General features: G+C 40.8%; 1 protein-coding gene across 2 annotated transcripts in view; it reads right to left on the reverse strand.

Moving 5' to 3' along the window:
• The window catches only part of gramd1c (GRAM domain containing 1c), a 105,492-nt gene that overhangs the window by 57,611 nt on the left and 32,206 nt on the right, over positions 1 to 15,675 (reverse strand). For both annotated transcript variants that reach the window (XM_039744098.1, XM_039744099.1), the window contains exon 3: positions 1,314 to 1,398. In XM_039744098.1, coding sequence (XP_039600032.1) covers positions 1,314 to 1,398 — 85 coding nt within the window. The remainder of the gene's footprint in view (positions 1 to 1,313; positions 1,399 to 15,675) is intronic.

A 15,675-nucleotide genomic window follows, 5' to 3' on the forward strand; every position in this document is an offset into this window, starting at 1 on the left:
CTGCCACCCTCACTCCTCTGGCAAGCATTGTCCTCTCCCTCCCAACTCTGGCTCTTAGAATGAAGTGAGGTGGTCCATTTTATGCTGCAACTGGGAGCTCTTTAGGTGGTCCGTCAGCACTCCCAGGGGTGGTGGAAGCCCAAATTACGACTCTGCAGCTCCACCTAGTAGCCCTGACGGAACCCAACAGGGCTGTGCCAAACTCCAACTCCCAAGGAGCTGGCTTCTAGCTCTCCAGGGGAGGCAGTGCCTTGTGCACATCTGCTCCCCCAGTTCTTCCTTTACGATGGCCTCCTGGCAATTTGTTACGCTGAGTTGACTTACAGTATATAAGCTATGTATATATAAATGCCCACATATACTGTGCATAAACATACAGTACATGAATGAGACATTCTTAAAATGGCTTAATTCAACCCAGGTTCAACATGACCCTGGAAAAGACACCGGTCCATCACAGGACCCACTTGTGGTCAAATCCATGCTCTCATTCGAGTGGGGCCAATTTGTAATCACCTATGAAAAAACTTTGATGATGTGGTAGGAAAACACATACATGAATGCATATACACATATATTTATACTCAGCTATTGCTGAACCTAAGTAAACACAAGCATAGATGAACACAGTTGTGCACATACTCAAGGTGTACTCAAGGCACACACATGTACATACACTGTATAATATACTGTATGCAGCCACAGACTGACATGCATGAGCAAACAGTAAATGATATGTACACACACACTCTCATGTTACACTTCACAATTCTATACTCATGCATACACATACCAGTATAGTTCAGCAATTAGAAAAAAGAGTTCACCCCTTTAAAGTGCTAACAACTATAAATCACATCCACAAGATCTGAGGAGACAAGAATAGCAAATAAGGTTTCAGTTTCACCTCAGTCTCAGATGCAATTTTAAGAGTAGAAATTAACACAAAGGTTAAAGCTGGAAGGCACATTAACACATCCCTGTAACATCTTCACCAACACACATTAGACCACCTATGGTCACACATCACTCTGCCTGGTGGCAACGAATATGGCCCACAGTTCTTCCTGCTGCTGAGCTTGTGTTAATGTAACTTTAGAAAACAACAATGTGTAATAATAAGCCAAACACTAGTCCACAATGACTGCCATTTAGATTCACATGTCAATGGCTGGAAAGAGGACACCCAGAATCCATGGAATATAATATGTCTACAGGCTGTTGTGGAGAATTTACAGTATTTAGAATGACTAAGGGAATAAAGTCATGTCATCCCTGTGGTGAGATGGCATGTATTGGGTGAGGCTGCTTACCAACGATTAGCTTCTCACACTCTGGAATGAGCCGAAAGAGTTTTTTAAACTCATCATTTCTCTGTTTGTAGGTGCCAATGGAAACCTGTAAAATATAACATACAAATGTGTCAAACACAGTCATAAAGTATACGCAGTAATTTGTACACCATCATAAAATGTTTAAAGTTTAACAACCTAACCATTTAGGGCATTATAGTAAGATTTTCTTACAGCAACAGCAACAAGCAGTACAAGTAGCTGTTGGATTCATTACACATGATGGTGGGGAGGTGTGTAAAGTGGCATAGACATCCCAAAAGAACTGAGAAAATGTATAAACTAGTTAAGACACAGACTATTTAAGTTAAAAACAAGAAGCAATTGTTTCTCTGCCACTCTCTCTGTGCTGGACTTTGTATCATTGTAATTAAACACTCAAGTAGATGTCTACCCAAAGAACTCTATCTGGATTCTTGCTCTCTCTTTTAAACAGTTTTCATCGCCCCACATTAACAAAAAGCAAAATGCTCACCTTTAGTGATGTACGATATATTAGCTCTATAGTAGCAGGAAATTAAACATACTGTATATATCAGCATATGCTATATGATGGTTAGGATTCCTAGAGGCCAATGAGATATTCTTAGATAATAGGGAAGCAGAAGGTAGTTCAGGAGTGAGTGGGCGATAAAAAGCTTTGGTTAGAATAGTGTAACATTGGAAACAGCATTTTTGAGAGGTGACAAGAAAGGGAAAAGGGAGGACTTTGTCCATCACATGCTTCAGGACTGATCTTAATTGAAATCAGAAGAAAAAAAAGTTGGATAGTAAGGGGATGACCTCTGTGATAGATTAAGGGCTCTCTCGCTCTCTTGAACCCTCAGACACCATGTCAGACACCAGATAAAAGTCAAAATAATTGATTTATTATAATAATAATGTGCACAAAGCACCCTCCACTCCCAAATACTCAATAAACAATACAATAATCCAATCCTCCACTCCCAGACGCTTAGCCACCCTGCCTCCCAACTCAGCTCAATTGTCTGGGATTTCCCACAGTCCTTTATAGTTCTCGACCCGGAAGTGCTTCCGAGCCCTCAGTCCATGTGATCATCCAGCACTTCCGGGTCAGGTAAAAACTTCTCTTTTTCTTCAGCCCGGAAGTATATAATTTCTTCCGTTCCCATGACTTGGAAATACTTCCGGGCTATATGGGACCTGGGCCTCCCTGCAGCGACTCCTGGCGGCCCCCTTGGTACCTAGCAGGGCTGTACATTATAATTCCACGGTCCATATTTCCCTGCTGGCATTCGGGGCACATCTATGCTGCAAGGAGGGGCTCCATCTGGTGGCCTGGAGGTACTGGCCGGGATGAATGGCCGGCCATATCTCACACCTTGGATATAATAACATTAACAGAGCAGAGCTGTCAAAGAGGCCACCCAGGGTCTTAAAATCCAGTTGTGATAAGATGGGGGAAATAAACGGTGAGCACCAGTTTTAACAGGTTCACTGAAAAAGATGGATTTTTTGAAGGGTAGGGCAAGAACCTAAAAACCTCTCAGAATTATGGCAAGTCTTGGGGGAACATGACCAAATTTAAAAAAAGAGGCCTGCATTTTAAAGAGAAAAAGGGAGTAGTGGAAGTGAAACTAAGTGAAATTAAATTAAGCTCAATGACAAGTCAGGACAATATATATTTTGTCATGCATGGATGCCTGAGGATCACCTTCCAGGCTCAGGTAAGGTATGCAATACTCCACTGGGGTAAGAGAGGACGCCAACACCAACAATAACATCTCTTTTCTCCTCCATAGCTCCAAGAAGAAAAGTAACAAGAAGCACAAAAGAAGGACAGAAAGTCGGAGTGGTGGCTCTGAGGCTAAGGACCTGCGCTGGTATCCCAAAGGTTGCTGGTTCAAATCCCTGTCACTGAAAAAGAGATCCTACTCTGCTGGGCCCTTGAGCAAGGCCCTTAACCTTCAATTGCTCCAGGGGCGCTGTAAAATGGCTGACCCTGCGCTCTGACCCCAAGGGGTATGTGAAAAGTAACAAATTCCTAATATGAGAAATTGTTTAATGCGAAATAAAGAACAAAAAAACTTATCCAGTGAACAGAGGTTCTTAAAGGAACAACATTGTCAAAATGTCACAATGGTGTGACATGGAATAGGCTTGGACAAATTTGCTGGTACCACCTTCTTTGAAAAAGTGCCTTATGCTTCCTGAAATGTGATTAAATTAAAAGCAATTGTCCTATGTATACCTGCATGTCTTTGATATGTCATCAAGCAAAGCAAAGCAAGTATGAAAAGGGATCATGTTTTGCTTATTCTACAAAGATATTCTAAAATGGCCTGAACATAGTTACTGGTATCCCCGAAAAAGATCATAAATAATTGGATTACAGTAATTTTTCAAACTAACTGGTCTCTTGAATTCATGTTACACATGTCTCCAATTGTTCCATCAGTCATTGAGCCTAAATGGAGAAAAGTAGTCACTCTGCTGTTTGGTATCAGTGTGCGTCCACACTAAAAATGGTCCAGAGAAAGGAAAGGAGTGGTCTGAAGAGATCAGAAAGAAAATTATAGACAGGCATGTTAAAGGCAAAGGCTATAAGACCATCTCCATGCAGCTTGATGTTCCTGTGACAACAGTTGCAATTATTATTAAGAAGTTTAAGGTTCATGGGACTGTAGCCAACCACCTTGGACAGAAAGAGGAAAATTGACTCCAGAATGGACAGGATAGTAAGACTAGTAGACAAAAGGCCAAAGACAACTTCCAAAGAAATACAAGCTGAACTCCAAGGTCAAGGTCTATCAGTGTTTGATCACACCATCTGTCACTTTCACTGTTGAAAGAAAAACATGAAAAAGCCAGACTGGAATTTACTAAAATGCATATTGACAAGTCTTCTGCTTCTGGGAGAATGTCCTTTAGACAGAAAATAGAACACTGGAGCTTTTTGGCAAGTCACAGCTTTATGTCCACAGACGAACACCATACCTACTGTGAAACATGGAGGAGGCATGGTTATGTTTTGGGGCTGCTTTGCTGCATCTGGCATGGGGTGCCTTGAGTCTGTGCAGGGAACAATGAAATCATAAGACTATCAAGAGAGTCTGGAGCGTAACTTACTGACTAGCATCAGAAAACTCTGTCCTCCAGCAGGATAATGCCTCAAAACTCACAGCTAAAAGCACCCAAGAATAGCTAAGAGGAAAACACTGGATTATTCTGAAATGGCCTTCTATGAGTTCTGATTTGAATCAAACATCTATGGAATGAACTGAAAAATTCAGCCTGGAGAAGGCCCCCTTCAAACCTGACACAGATGGAGGAGTTTGCTCAGGAACAGTGGGCCAGACTACCTGTTGACAGGTGCAGAAGTCTCACTGAGAGCTCCAGGAATCGCTTGTGTACAGTGATTGCTTCTGAAGGTTGTAAAACAACATATTAACTAAAGGATTGCATCATTTTTGTCCATGCCCTTTTCATTTATGTTATTATTTGAAAATATTCTGCTGAAATAAAACTCTAAAGCAATGTCTGATTCTTGTTAAATACAGAAGAAACAATGATAGGTACCAATTACTTTTGTCAGTTATTTCAGAGATAATTGTGGGTTCTTCTTTTCTTGTGAAGGGGTACCAACAAATTTGTCCACAATAATTTGAATACAAATTTATTAAATTTGTACACATAATTGTGACCTGTATTTACTTTGTAAAGAGATCTGTGACTGTTCCAAAAGATGCCATATAACATAAAGATTAAGAGCTGTGCAGAAGCTACAAAACAAAATGCCAAATTAATCAAACTGTTCAGCTGAAAGAAGGAATGAGTCTCCGATCAGCAGAATGATGGCAGTGAAAACTTGAAGCCCCTGCAGGATGAAAGCTGATGACCCCTATGTTGCGATCAATAGGTGAAGTAGACATACATCCTTAATTAAGGACTGAGTATAACTGGGAATACGTGTATGAATGGAAAATGGGACAAGCTAACATCCCTAGATTTAGGCAACAAAGACCCTGTCTGTCATCAATGACCTGCAGCACAAGGGACAAGATTTTATCTTCACAATGCTGGCTCTTACAGCCAGTTTCAGCAGAAGGAGCTGAGCAGCAAAACCCAAAGCTCTTCATGTTTGGTAGCTTAAAATCATTGCATCTTCTGTGACTCTCAGCTTAAATCCCACCTTTTTGCCTCAGGCTGATTCCTCTTTCCTATAGTTATCAGAAACCAAAGTACACACATGCAGTTGAAAAGCAGTCAAAGGTACACACCTATGGAGTTTAACGCTGACTCTGCCATCAACGTTGTGCTGTCAAAGATGAGTTTTTTCAGAGGTCCAGCCAACAGAGTGAGAGTTTACCCATAAATCATAAACAGGGTCAGAAAGGATTTGTGCAGAGACTGCCATTTGTTAATGTTGCTCAACCTTGAGGCGAGTGACAAAATGCAATAAAGATAAGGCCTGTTATGCACCATAATTACAAACTTAGCTAATCATGGAAAAATGGCAGAACCGATCAAACTCAGTCGAACAAACAGTTCAAGTTAGTTTAATATATAGCTCCTTTGAAAAACAATGCTGTACAAAGCAGCTTTACAAGGAATTAAAACAGCAATACATACAGAAAACAGATACTGTTTACTTGCAAATGTGATGGTACGTTAAAAAAAATGTAATAAAATTGTATTCCAGAATGGGTCAGTGACTCAGTGTTTCCTGCTGCCATCTCATCTGTAAGCTCCTGAATCCTGAATTCAAATTATGGCCTAGTCTCAGTGTTCAAAATAGATTTTCACCGGATATTCTGGTTTCTTTCCATATCGTCAAAATATGCAGGACAGTTTGACTAATAACTCCAAACTGGACCGATACAAGTAAGAGTGGGTGTGTGAATAACATCCTGTCCAGCATTCGTTCCCATAAAAGGTTTCCAGGATAGACACCAACCTTCCATGACCCTGAATTGGATAAACAGATTGAGAAATGTATAGACAGATGGGTGTGTGTGAATATTTGAGTGAGTATGTCCAGTTATTAATTACATTGCTTCTGGGATTAGTTCCTGCTTTGTGCTCAGAACTTCTAGAATTGGCTTTAGTCCCCCCGTGGCTCTCTAAAAATTCCGATTAAGCAGATTCTGGGGAAAAAAATGAAAGCGTGTAGTTAGGCATTGTTTATGATATAAGGTGCCCAAGATGTATCTGAACAAAAAGGTAGAAATGTGAGAAAATCAGTGAGCTGAGAGAACAGGCCAGGACCGAGTTAGTGATCAAAACAGAGAAGTCAAAAAATCGAACTGCATAAAACCAAAGGTGCAAAATCAAGAAAGAAGTACAAGAGAACGAAATGGAAGTCAATGCTAGAGAAGCCTAATGATAGGGCCTACTTGGATTTGTTGTAAGGAATATCCACCAAGGCATACTATACTGGACAGTGACTTCACAGATCCAAATGATGTGATAAGGAGAACATGACAATGTGCAACCAAAATGGCTTGGCAGAAATATAAACCAAAAGCAACACATTTAAAATGTAAGCTAAGATGAAAGCTTGAAACTTCCAAGTATAACATATAAACTACACAAAAACATACATATAACATTGGTGTAAACAGAACTGAATAGAGCCTGTTTTCAAAATATTAAGCACAAAGATTGCAGATGTAACATGGAAAAGGAGGGATTATGACACTTGCAATTAATGTTGCATCACACACCCATTAATGTGCCCCTTAACTAAGCCCTGGGCATTGAGCACCTTGAATCCTACAGCTGATGCTCAAGCTCAGTTTCCTGCATTTCTCGTAGATGTAGTTTGATGCTTAGGATGAAGGGGTGACAAAGCCAGAAATACAACGGTTTCAGTCTTGATGCTCCCTATCAGAATTCCGCCATTTATTAAGGCTGATTTATACTTCTGTGTCAAGCCTACGCTGTAGGTATGTCGTCACACACTTAGCCAATCTCATACCTACGACATAACCTGACACACACCTCCTCAAAACCCCTACACAAACTCCTACAAACTCGCTTTTGGTCTGTTTGGTAACTATACATTTCCTGAAACGCATTTTTGTTTGTCTTTAAGATTGAAAAAGTGGAAAAATGTGAGGGACAAATACAGAAATGTGCAGCAAGATTGAGCAGTGATCCTGGAGGGCATAAACTGCCTGCACTTTAATGGATTGTTCATTTTTCTTACGTGCTACTAACACCGACTACTAGCGTTTAGGCATGTGCCTGCGGCACAGTACAACACAGAAATATAAACTTGTTTTGAAAGGCATAGCCTACAGCACAGCCTCCATGCATACAGGTAATACAGGTAATAGACTTGCTAATGTAACATTTTCTCAATCCAAATAATATATTTAGCTTTTAGTGGAGAAGCTTGCTTTGTCCTCCAAAAAGGTACCACATGCTCAGTTCAGAGGCTACAATAATGTAGGACAGACTGGCATTACCCAGTTTGCTTTGCTTAAGAAGCAGCTGCCAAACTCTCTTAACTTCAGCTAAAGTGTTAATTTTCCTTACAGGGCCACCCTCTTTTTGGAATGCAGTTTCTGTGTCTCATCTGATAAGACTTAAAAATCACAGGCAAATGACATGCAAAGATGTCTCCATGATGTACCATTTACAGTAAGAATTTGGTCAATGAACAACGATAAATAACTCAACAACTCTTAACTTCAGTGGGCAAAACTTTGCACCAATTGTCAACCAAAAGGTTGGCAAAATGTCCACGATTTCCTTTATAACGCACTGCAAGCACAAGATCTGTGTTATTTTATATGATTTCAGTGTTCACAGCCTGAACATGATGTCTGTTCCATAACAGGACCCCTTGTTAACTAAAATGTGGCCATAAGAAAGGCTGGGGTGATCCCTTTTACTATGAATGGTAGCCTAGTGCTGGGCATTAATAATGGACAACCATCTATAATGGAGATGGATGAGGGTGCCGTGGAAAGTACAAATCTTGTTAAAATCAAGCAAGGTGCACAAGCAAGAGGGGCTGCACATAAAGCAATACATTCGTCTTGCTGAAGACAGGAGTTGACTGATCATCAAAACATTTTTATGATGGCAAAAGTAGACAACTGTGTGTGAAACCTCAAAATCAAACTGCAGGAGAGTCCACAACCACAAGATGCAACTAGAATGAAGAAGGACAGCAGCCTCTGAACAAAGAAAGAAAAAGTGTGTTGGACGTCCTTCCAATTGTGTCAGAGAAGGAATTGGGACAAAGCATTGCCTACAAGCACCAAACCATAAGTGGGTGCCTACTGGACACCTCCCTGTGGAGGTTTTACAGGTATGACCAGCTGAGAGGAGACCCCAACGAAGACCCAGTGCCCGCTGAGAGGATTATATCTGCCAGATGGCCTGGGAACAACATGGGATCCAACATGAGTTGGCAAGTTACAGATGGGGAGACATTCCATCATAATATGCAGTCACCCATACTGTGATCAATTATTGGCTGTGTCTCATTAGACGACTTTTTAAGTTGTAGCCTTCATTTTCATAATCTTAGACAGTCAGATGCAGCTGCCAGTGCACTCCTGTCAAGTCTATCGTCTAATGTCACATACCTAATGACTGCAACTAACTAGTTGGTTGAAGAGGTGCAACTAATGAATGCTCATCCGGAGGTATAATGAATAAAATTAACAATGAGGAATAAGAAACACACGTGTTTTGAGCCTCACGAATACATGAGAAGCTCGTCTGAGGTCTCATATTTTACATACCATAACAAAACGGAAAAAAAGGAATTTAAGAGCAGAGATTGCTGCTGAACTCCCTGCAGCTGTTAACCCTTTGTAAATCAGGGCAACATGCTGTTAACCATCAGGGGAACCGACATGGCCCACAACGAAACATCATACAAAGTGACATCGGCGTAACTTAACCCAAGTGTTTAGTGTATGGGGAGTAAAACCTGAGCTCCCTGAGAAAAAAAGAAAATAAAGATATTTTCAGGGAAAAGTGACTAATTCCACACAGAATGTGATCAGGCTGGGATTAAAATACAACGTTCTGAAGCTGGGTGAACATGCACTTTGGTGTTAAAAATTGGAGCTGATGTTCCCTACTTAAAGATTTAATGCTTTAATGCAATTTTAGCAGTACAATATTGCAGGCCAATATTTTATTATGTAAAATGATATGGTAGAATCAAACCTTATTGATAAAATGTATACAGTAATCCCTCGCTATATCACGCTTCGACTTTTGTGGCTTCACTCTGTCGCGGATGTTATATTAGAACATTAGAACAATCTAGACGAGAACAGGCCATTCAGCCCAACAAAGCTCGCCAGTTCTATCCACTTGTTTCCTCCAAGAAAACATCAAGTCGAGTTTTGAAAGTCCCTAACGTCTTACTGTCTACCACACTACTTGGTAGCTTATTCCAAGTGTCTATCGTTCTTTGTGTAAAGAAAAACTTCCTAATGTTTGTGCGAAATTTACCCTTAAGTTTCCAACTTTGTCCCCGTGTTCTTGATGAACTCATTTTAAAATACAAGTCTTGATCCACTGTACTAATTCCCTTCATAATTTTAAACACTTCAATCATGTCACCTCTTAATCTTCTTTTGCTTAAATTGTAAAGGCTCAGCTCTTTTAATCTTTCCTCATAATTCAACCCCTGTAGCCCTGGAATCAGCCTAGTCGCTCTTCTCTGGACTTTTTCTAGCGCTGCTATGTCCTTTATGTAGCCTGGAGACCAAAACTGCACACAGTACTCAAGATGAGGCCTCACCAGTGCATTATAAAGGTTGAGCATAACCTCCTTGGACTTGTACTCCACAGATCGTGCTATATATCCTAACATTCTGTTAGCCTTCTTAATGGCTTCTGAACACTGTTTGGAAGTTGATAGCATTGAGTCCACTATGACTCCTAAATCCTTCTCATAAGGTGTACTCTCGATTTTCTGACCGCCCATTGTGTATTCAAACCTAATATTTTTACTTCCTATGTGTAATACTTTACATTTACTGACATTAAATTTCATCTGCCACAAATCTGCCCAAGCCTGTATGCTATCCAAGTCCTTCTGTAATTATATAACGGACTCCAAATTATCTGCTAATCCACCTATCTTGGTATCATCTGCAAATTTAAGCAGCTTGTTACTTATATTCCTATCTAAATCATTTATATATATTAAAAATAGCAACGGCCCTAGCACTGACCCCTGTGGAACACCACTCTTAACATCGGCCAGTTCTGATGAGGTTCCTCGCACCATCACCCTCTGCTTCCTGTGTCTGAGCCAATTCTGCACCCATCTAAAAACATAACCCTGAACTCCCACTTTTTTTAATTTGATGCCCAACCTCTCATGTGGCACCTTATCAAATGCTTTCTGAAAGTCCAGATTAATATTATTATAAGCTCCACTTTGATCGTATGCTTTTGTTGCAACCTCATAGAATTCCAACATGTTAGTAAAACACGACCTCCCTCTTCTGAACCCATGCTGACTGTTCAGAATAACTCCTGTCCTTGCCATGTGTTGCTCAATCTTATCCTTAATAATTCCTTCCATTAATTTTTCTGTGATACATGTTAAGCTTACTGGCCTATAGTTGCTTTTTATATAAAGGGATGATATTTGCCATTTTCCAGTCATTTGGAATCTCTCCAGTGCACAGTGACCTCCTAAATGTAAGCATGTCTAAATATATAACGCGGATTTTTCGCTGCTTCGCAGGTTTCTGTGGAGAATGGGTCTTTTTACTTCTGGTACATGCTTCCTCAGTTGCTTTGCCCATTGATTTCATACAAGAGACGCTATTGGCGGATGGCTGAGAAGCTACTCAATCAGAGCATGCAGTTACGTTCCTGTGTGCTGATTGGCTCAGCGACGGAGCCGAATTCGATTGCGCTGTGTTAACCAGGAAGTCTCGGCTCGCTCATTCAGCATCAACGTGTTTCGCTGTAATGATGGAAAGTTGGAATCATTTTACCGACTCGGACCTTTGAGTCTCGTTAAGCAAAATGAACGAATCATTTTTCGAGTCATTTCGTTCAATTCTCTTTCCGGCTCAGACTGCATAGGTTACGCTTATGGGGCTGTCACGCGATGAACGAACGACTCAAAAAACCCGAAGACTCGAAATAGGTGAATCAATTCCAATACAGAAACTATAGGAAGTTCGTTCTTCCCAAGTCACATCGTTCAAGAACGACCCATCACTATTCGCTGTGTAAAGAGTTTACTTTTGTGCTCTTTTGGTGTTTATCTTTCAGCATAGTCAAGCCCTTCATTATGGCTCCAAAACGATCTGTCAATCATAATGGTTGTAATATATGTGATATTGGAGACACTCGATATCTTTAATATTTAGGTTTTACTGTATATAAACAGTGTGTTTACATACATAATTTCAGTGAATCTTACCTAATATCAAAGACAATACAAAGGGTTTATGCTGTATAACAGTGCGGGAAATGTTAATAAGAGTGTGGGAGAGTTTATAAGGGCTTAAAATATATAAAAATAACCATATGAAAATATGGTTTTTACTTTGCGGATTTTCACCTTTCGCGGGGGTTCCGGAACCAAACCCCCGCGATAAAAGAGGGATCACTTGTATTCCTTTTCCCCAGCTATGTTGCATTTGGTGCAAAAATATGCCAAAAATACAAAATCATTACCTCAGAAAAATAAAATCTACTGGGAATATTTTGCTCTGATCAATAGGCATCTAGAATTTTATAATGATAACCACTGTGGCAAGTTTCATTCGCTTGAAGTGATTCATTTTCTCACTTCACAGACTTACAACATATAGACAGACATCCCTCTCAAACAGGTCAGGGCTGCCTAAAATTTTCAAATCCTTAGAAAGCTCAAAATCATAATTGTGAAACCTATTCTTTCTAAATATACCTGGTTCACCAGAAAGCATCAATACACTAAATTAAAAAAGCAGCTCAATTACAGACATTCGCAGGTCACTGAGGAACAGCAAAATTACAACCAAAAGCTTATAATAGCCCCCATCCCCTTGAAGTAATTATTAGTAATAATTAAGCGCCTCACCTTAACGTCTTGTGCAGCATGTAAAGGGTTAACGCAAAGGGGTGTATTTTATGACTAATTCACCACATCCCATCTGTTAGTACTACAAACAGGATGAAATTTCCTCTTTCTGGTTTAAAAGAGAGGATAACAATTCATATAATGTTTCATTAACGTATCAGGGAAAGGCGAAAGTGAGAGAATTGATAACGAAAGGAGATAATGGGATTGGCCAATTTATTCTTCCCCTTTTTCCATGAAATTGAATCACAATTTATTTTTTTATTATCGCTAATGTACTGTTTTAATCTGTATCTTCACATTCTCTGTCATGTTCTGTTAAGATCACCAAAGATTTACAGTCTCTAAGATCTTAACAATCGGAGAAAATTTGATATAAGGCTTGGATGAACCTAAAAAAAGTCCATCACATTTAGAGTTCTCTCCTTAGTCTCATTAGTTTTCTTAGAGGACAATCAAGTAATGAATGGGACTCCTGCCTTCTAGTAACATTAAGAAAAAACAAAACTGTACTCACCCAGGATTCACTTCTCTATCTATCAAGTTAGTTCATCTGACTAATGCCTTCCCTGGTCATGCTGCATATATACCATTTCTTTTGGTGTCTTTCCTTCTGCCTGGACAGCCAGCACTTATCTCTTTCTGTTTATCAGACCTTTTTGGTCTCTGCTCTTGTCCTGCGCCACCTTTATTTAACTACAACTGCCTGTCCTGTCCACTATATCACCCATTACAAGTCGTATATCTATTTTCAATAAGAAGAATGATGTTTAGCTCTTTCTAGTATTTCTTCAGTGTTTTACTGTGCTTCTCACAGAATACAGGCCACAGTGAAAATCACTGTCATATCATAAAATTTGCCAAGATGTAAAAATAAATGGGAAAATGCAAAACCAGAAATTCTGGAGTGTGCACCTGTCACCTTGTTTAAATTAAAGTTGTAATATTGATTTCATTAAACCTTCACCCCAAACATGAAATTCTTAAAGTTGAAAAATCCTGACCAATGAAAATGTGGAATTCATATCATAATAATAACCTACCTACTGGAAAGGCATCAGACATCACTTGACCTGTTTATAGCATTTTAAGACAGCAACTGTGAACAACTGGTATTTTGTGTCGAATGATTGGTTGCTCATGGGAGTCCCAAATGAGGCACATTACCTGCATTGTGAGGGAGCGTCAGTTACAGCACTACAGTCATGTGGCGCATTTCCCCGAGGGTGATCCAGCTCATAGGGTCCTCATTGTAACACCTGGCTGCGGTAGATAGAGGGTCATTTCCAGAGGGTGAGACTGGACCACAGGTCACCCTCGGGGGTTGCCAACCGGGATGCCAAGTTGGTTTGTCCTGTTGATTGGACTCCAGGTTTGTCATCTCCTGGCTCCAGTCAGCTGTTGATGATGTCATTAGCATAAAGGTTCACATGATTTTTCCAACCAACACTGTAAATGATGTATTCAATATGTACAATAACAATACAATAATTTGTAACTTATTAGTTAACAGACTGTTTATTATTGTAACTAAGATGAAGATTAGACCCCATTTTAAGACAGATGTATATATAAATATGGTTATTTTCAAAGGGTAAATATACTTTCTTGCAACTGTATACATGCATTGTAAGTGGAAACAGGATGATGGAGACCACTGCACTGATCTGTTTGTTCCATTTGAGGTGTGCTCCACACCATACACTGGATGAAATACAAAAAATTCATCCAGAAGAGGGTATGAAGCACTCTCTGGACTGTATGTATATCTAAATAAGGACTGTACTCTCTAACTGGACCAACCATTAGTCTTACAGATTAAAGAGATGGCAACAGCAGGCCAGTGCTGTAAAGTTACTGACTCCTTTGGGTTACCTGGGACTTACAGGTCTGGAAGAAAGTCCTACTGGAAGGAATTCTTGGGGCCTTTGAAGGGAAATCCCAGGATTCCTTCTACATATTTTCCTGGGCGTTTGGCTGATTTGGAAGTGCTTCTTGGAGACAGTAGTCTGAAATTGGAACTACTTCTGGATCAAACTTTAAGAGGATGACTGACAATGGTTCACATGGCAGAATGGAGTCAAGTCAAGTTGGGGAGCATGCACTGGTACAGTGCATTGCCGCACCCACTACACGACGAAACGACTCGGGATCCCGGTTGGCAACCCCCCAGGCAGACATGCAGTCCAATCCCACCCTCTGGAAATGACCCTCTATCTACTGCAGCCAGGTGTTACGTGGGTGACCCCTTGGCCTGGTCCAGCCACTCAGGTCCCCAACAATGAGGATCTTACGAGCTGGATCACCCTCGGGGAAATGCGCCACATGGCCGTAGTGCCGTAACTGGCGCTCCCTCACAATGCAGGTAATGTGCCTCATTCAGGACTCCATAAGCAACCTCTCATTTGACACTAAGTCAAACCAGCAGTACCCAAGGATTTTCCGGAGAGACATAGTACCAAAGGAGTCCAGTCTTCGTCTCAGGTCACTGGATGGCGTCCATGTCTCGCAACCATTTAGCGAGACAGGAAGCACCAGGACTCTAAAGACTTGGACCTTTCGTTCTTTTGCATAGATATCGGGAGCGCCACACTTACCTTTTCAGCAACCTCATGATCCCCCATGCTCTCCCAATCCATCTACTGACTGCCAAGGTAAGTAAACCTTTCAAAAAGGTCGACACTCTATCCGAAAACAGACACACTGCTGATGGCTGTGTTCAAGAGGTCATTAAAGGCTTGGATCTTGGTTTTTATCCAAGACACTCGCAAGCCCAGTGTCTTGACTCTCGAGCACCCCTATCAGAGCCTCCATTGACTCTGCAAAGATCACAGCATTGTCAGCAAAGTCAAGATCCGTGAATCTTTCTTCAACAACAGATGCCCCATAGCCGCTGGACTCCATGACCTTGTCCAACACCCAGTCCATACAAGCACTGAACAGAGTAGGTGCAAGAACACAGCCCTGACGAACCCCAGAATCAACTGGGAAAAATTCAGAGGTTCTGCCTCCACTCTGCACAGCACTCACAGTACCAGTGTACAGGCCAGCAATGATATCTAGTAACATCGAGGGGATCCCGCAAACCCTCAGGATGTCCCACAGGGCAGTTCAATCAGCTGAGTTGAACACTTTATGAAAATCGACAAAGGCTGCAAAGAAACTCTGACAGTATTCACAATTGTGCTCCATGAGAACCTTCAGTGCCAGGATGCAGTTGATGGTAGACGTCTTAGGCATAAAACCAGACTGTTCCGGTGGCTGGTGGGTGAGCAAGTGATCACAGATCCT

This window comes from Polypterus senegalus, chromosome 2, assembly GCF_016835505.1.
Source record: "Polypterus senegalus isolate Bchr_013 chromosome 2, ASM1683550v1, whole genome shotgun sequence".
Classification (NCBI taxonomy): domain Eukaryota; kingdom Metazoa; phylum Chordata; class Cladistia; order Polypteriformes; family Polypteridae; genus Polypterus; species Polypterus senegalus.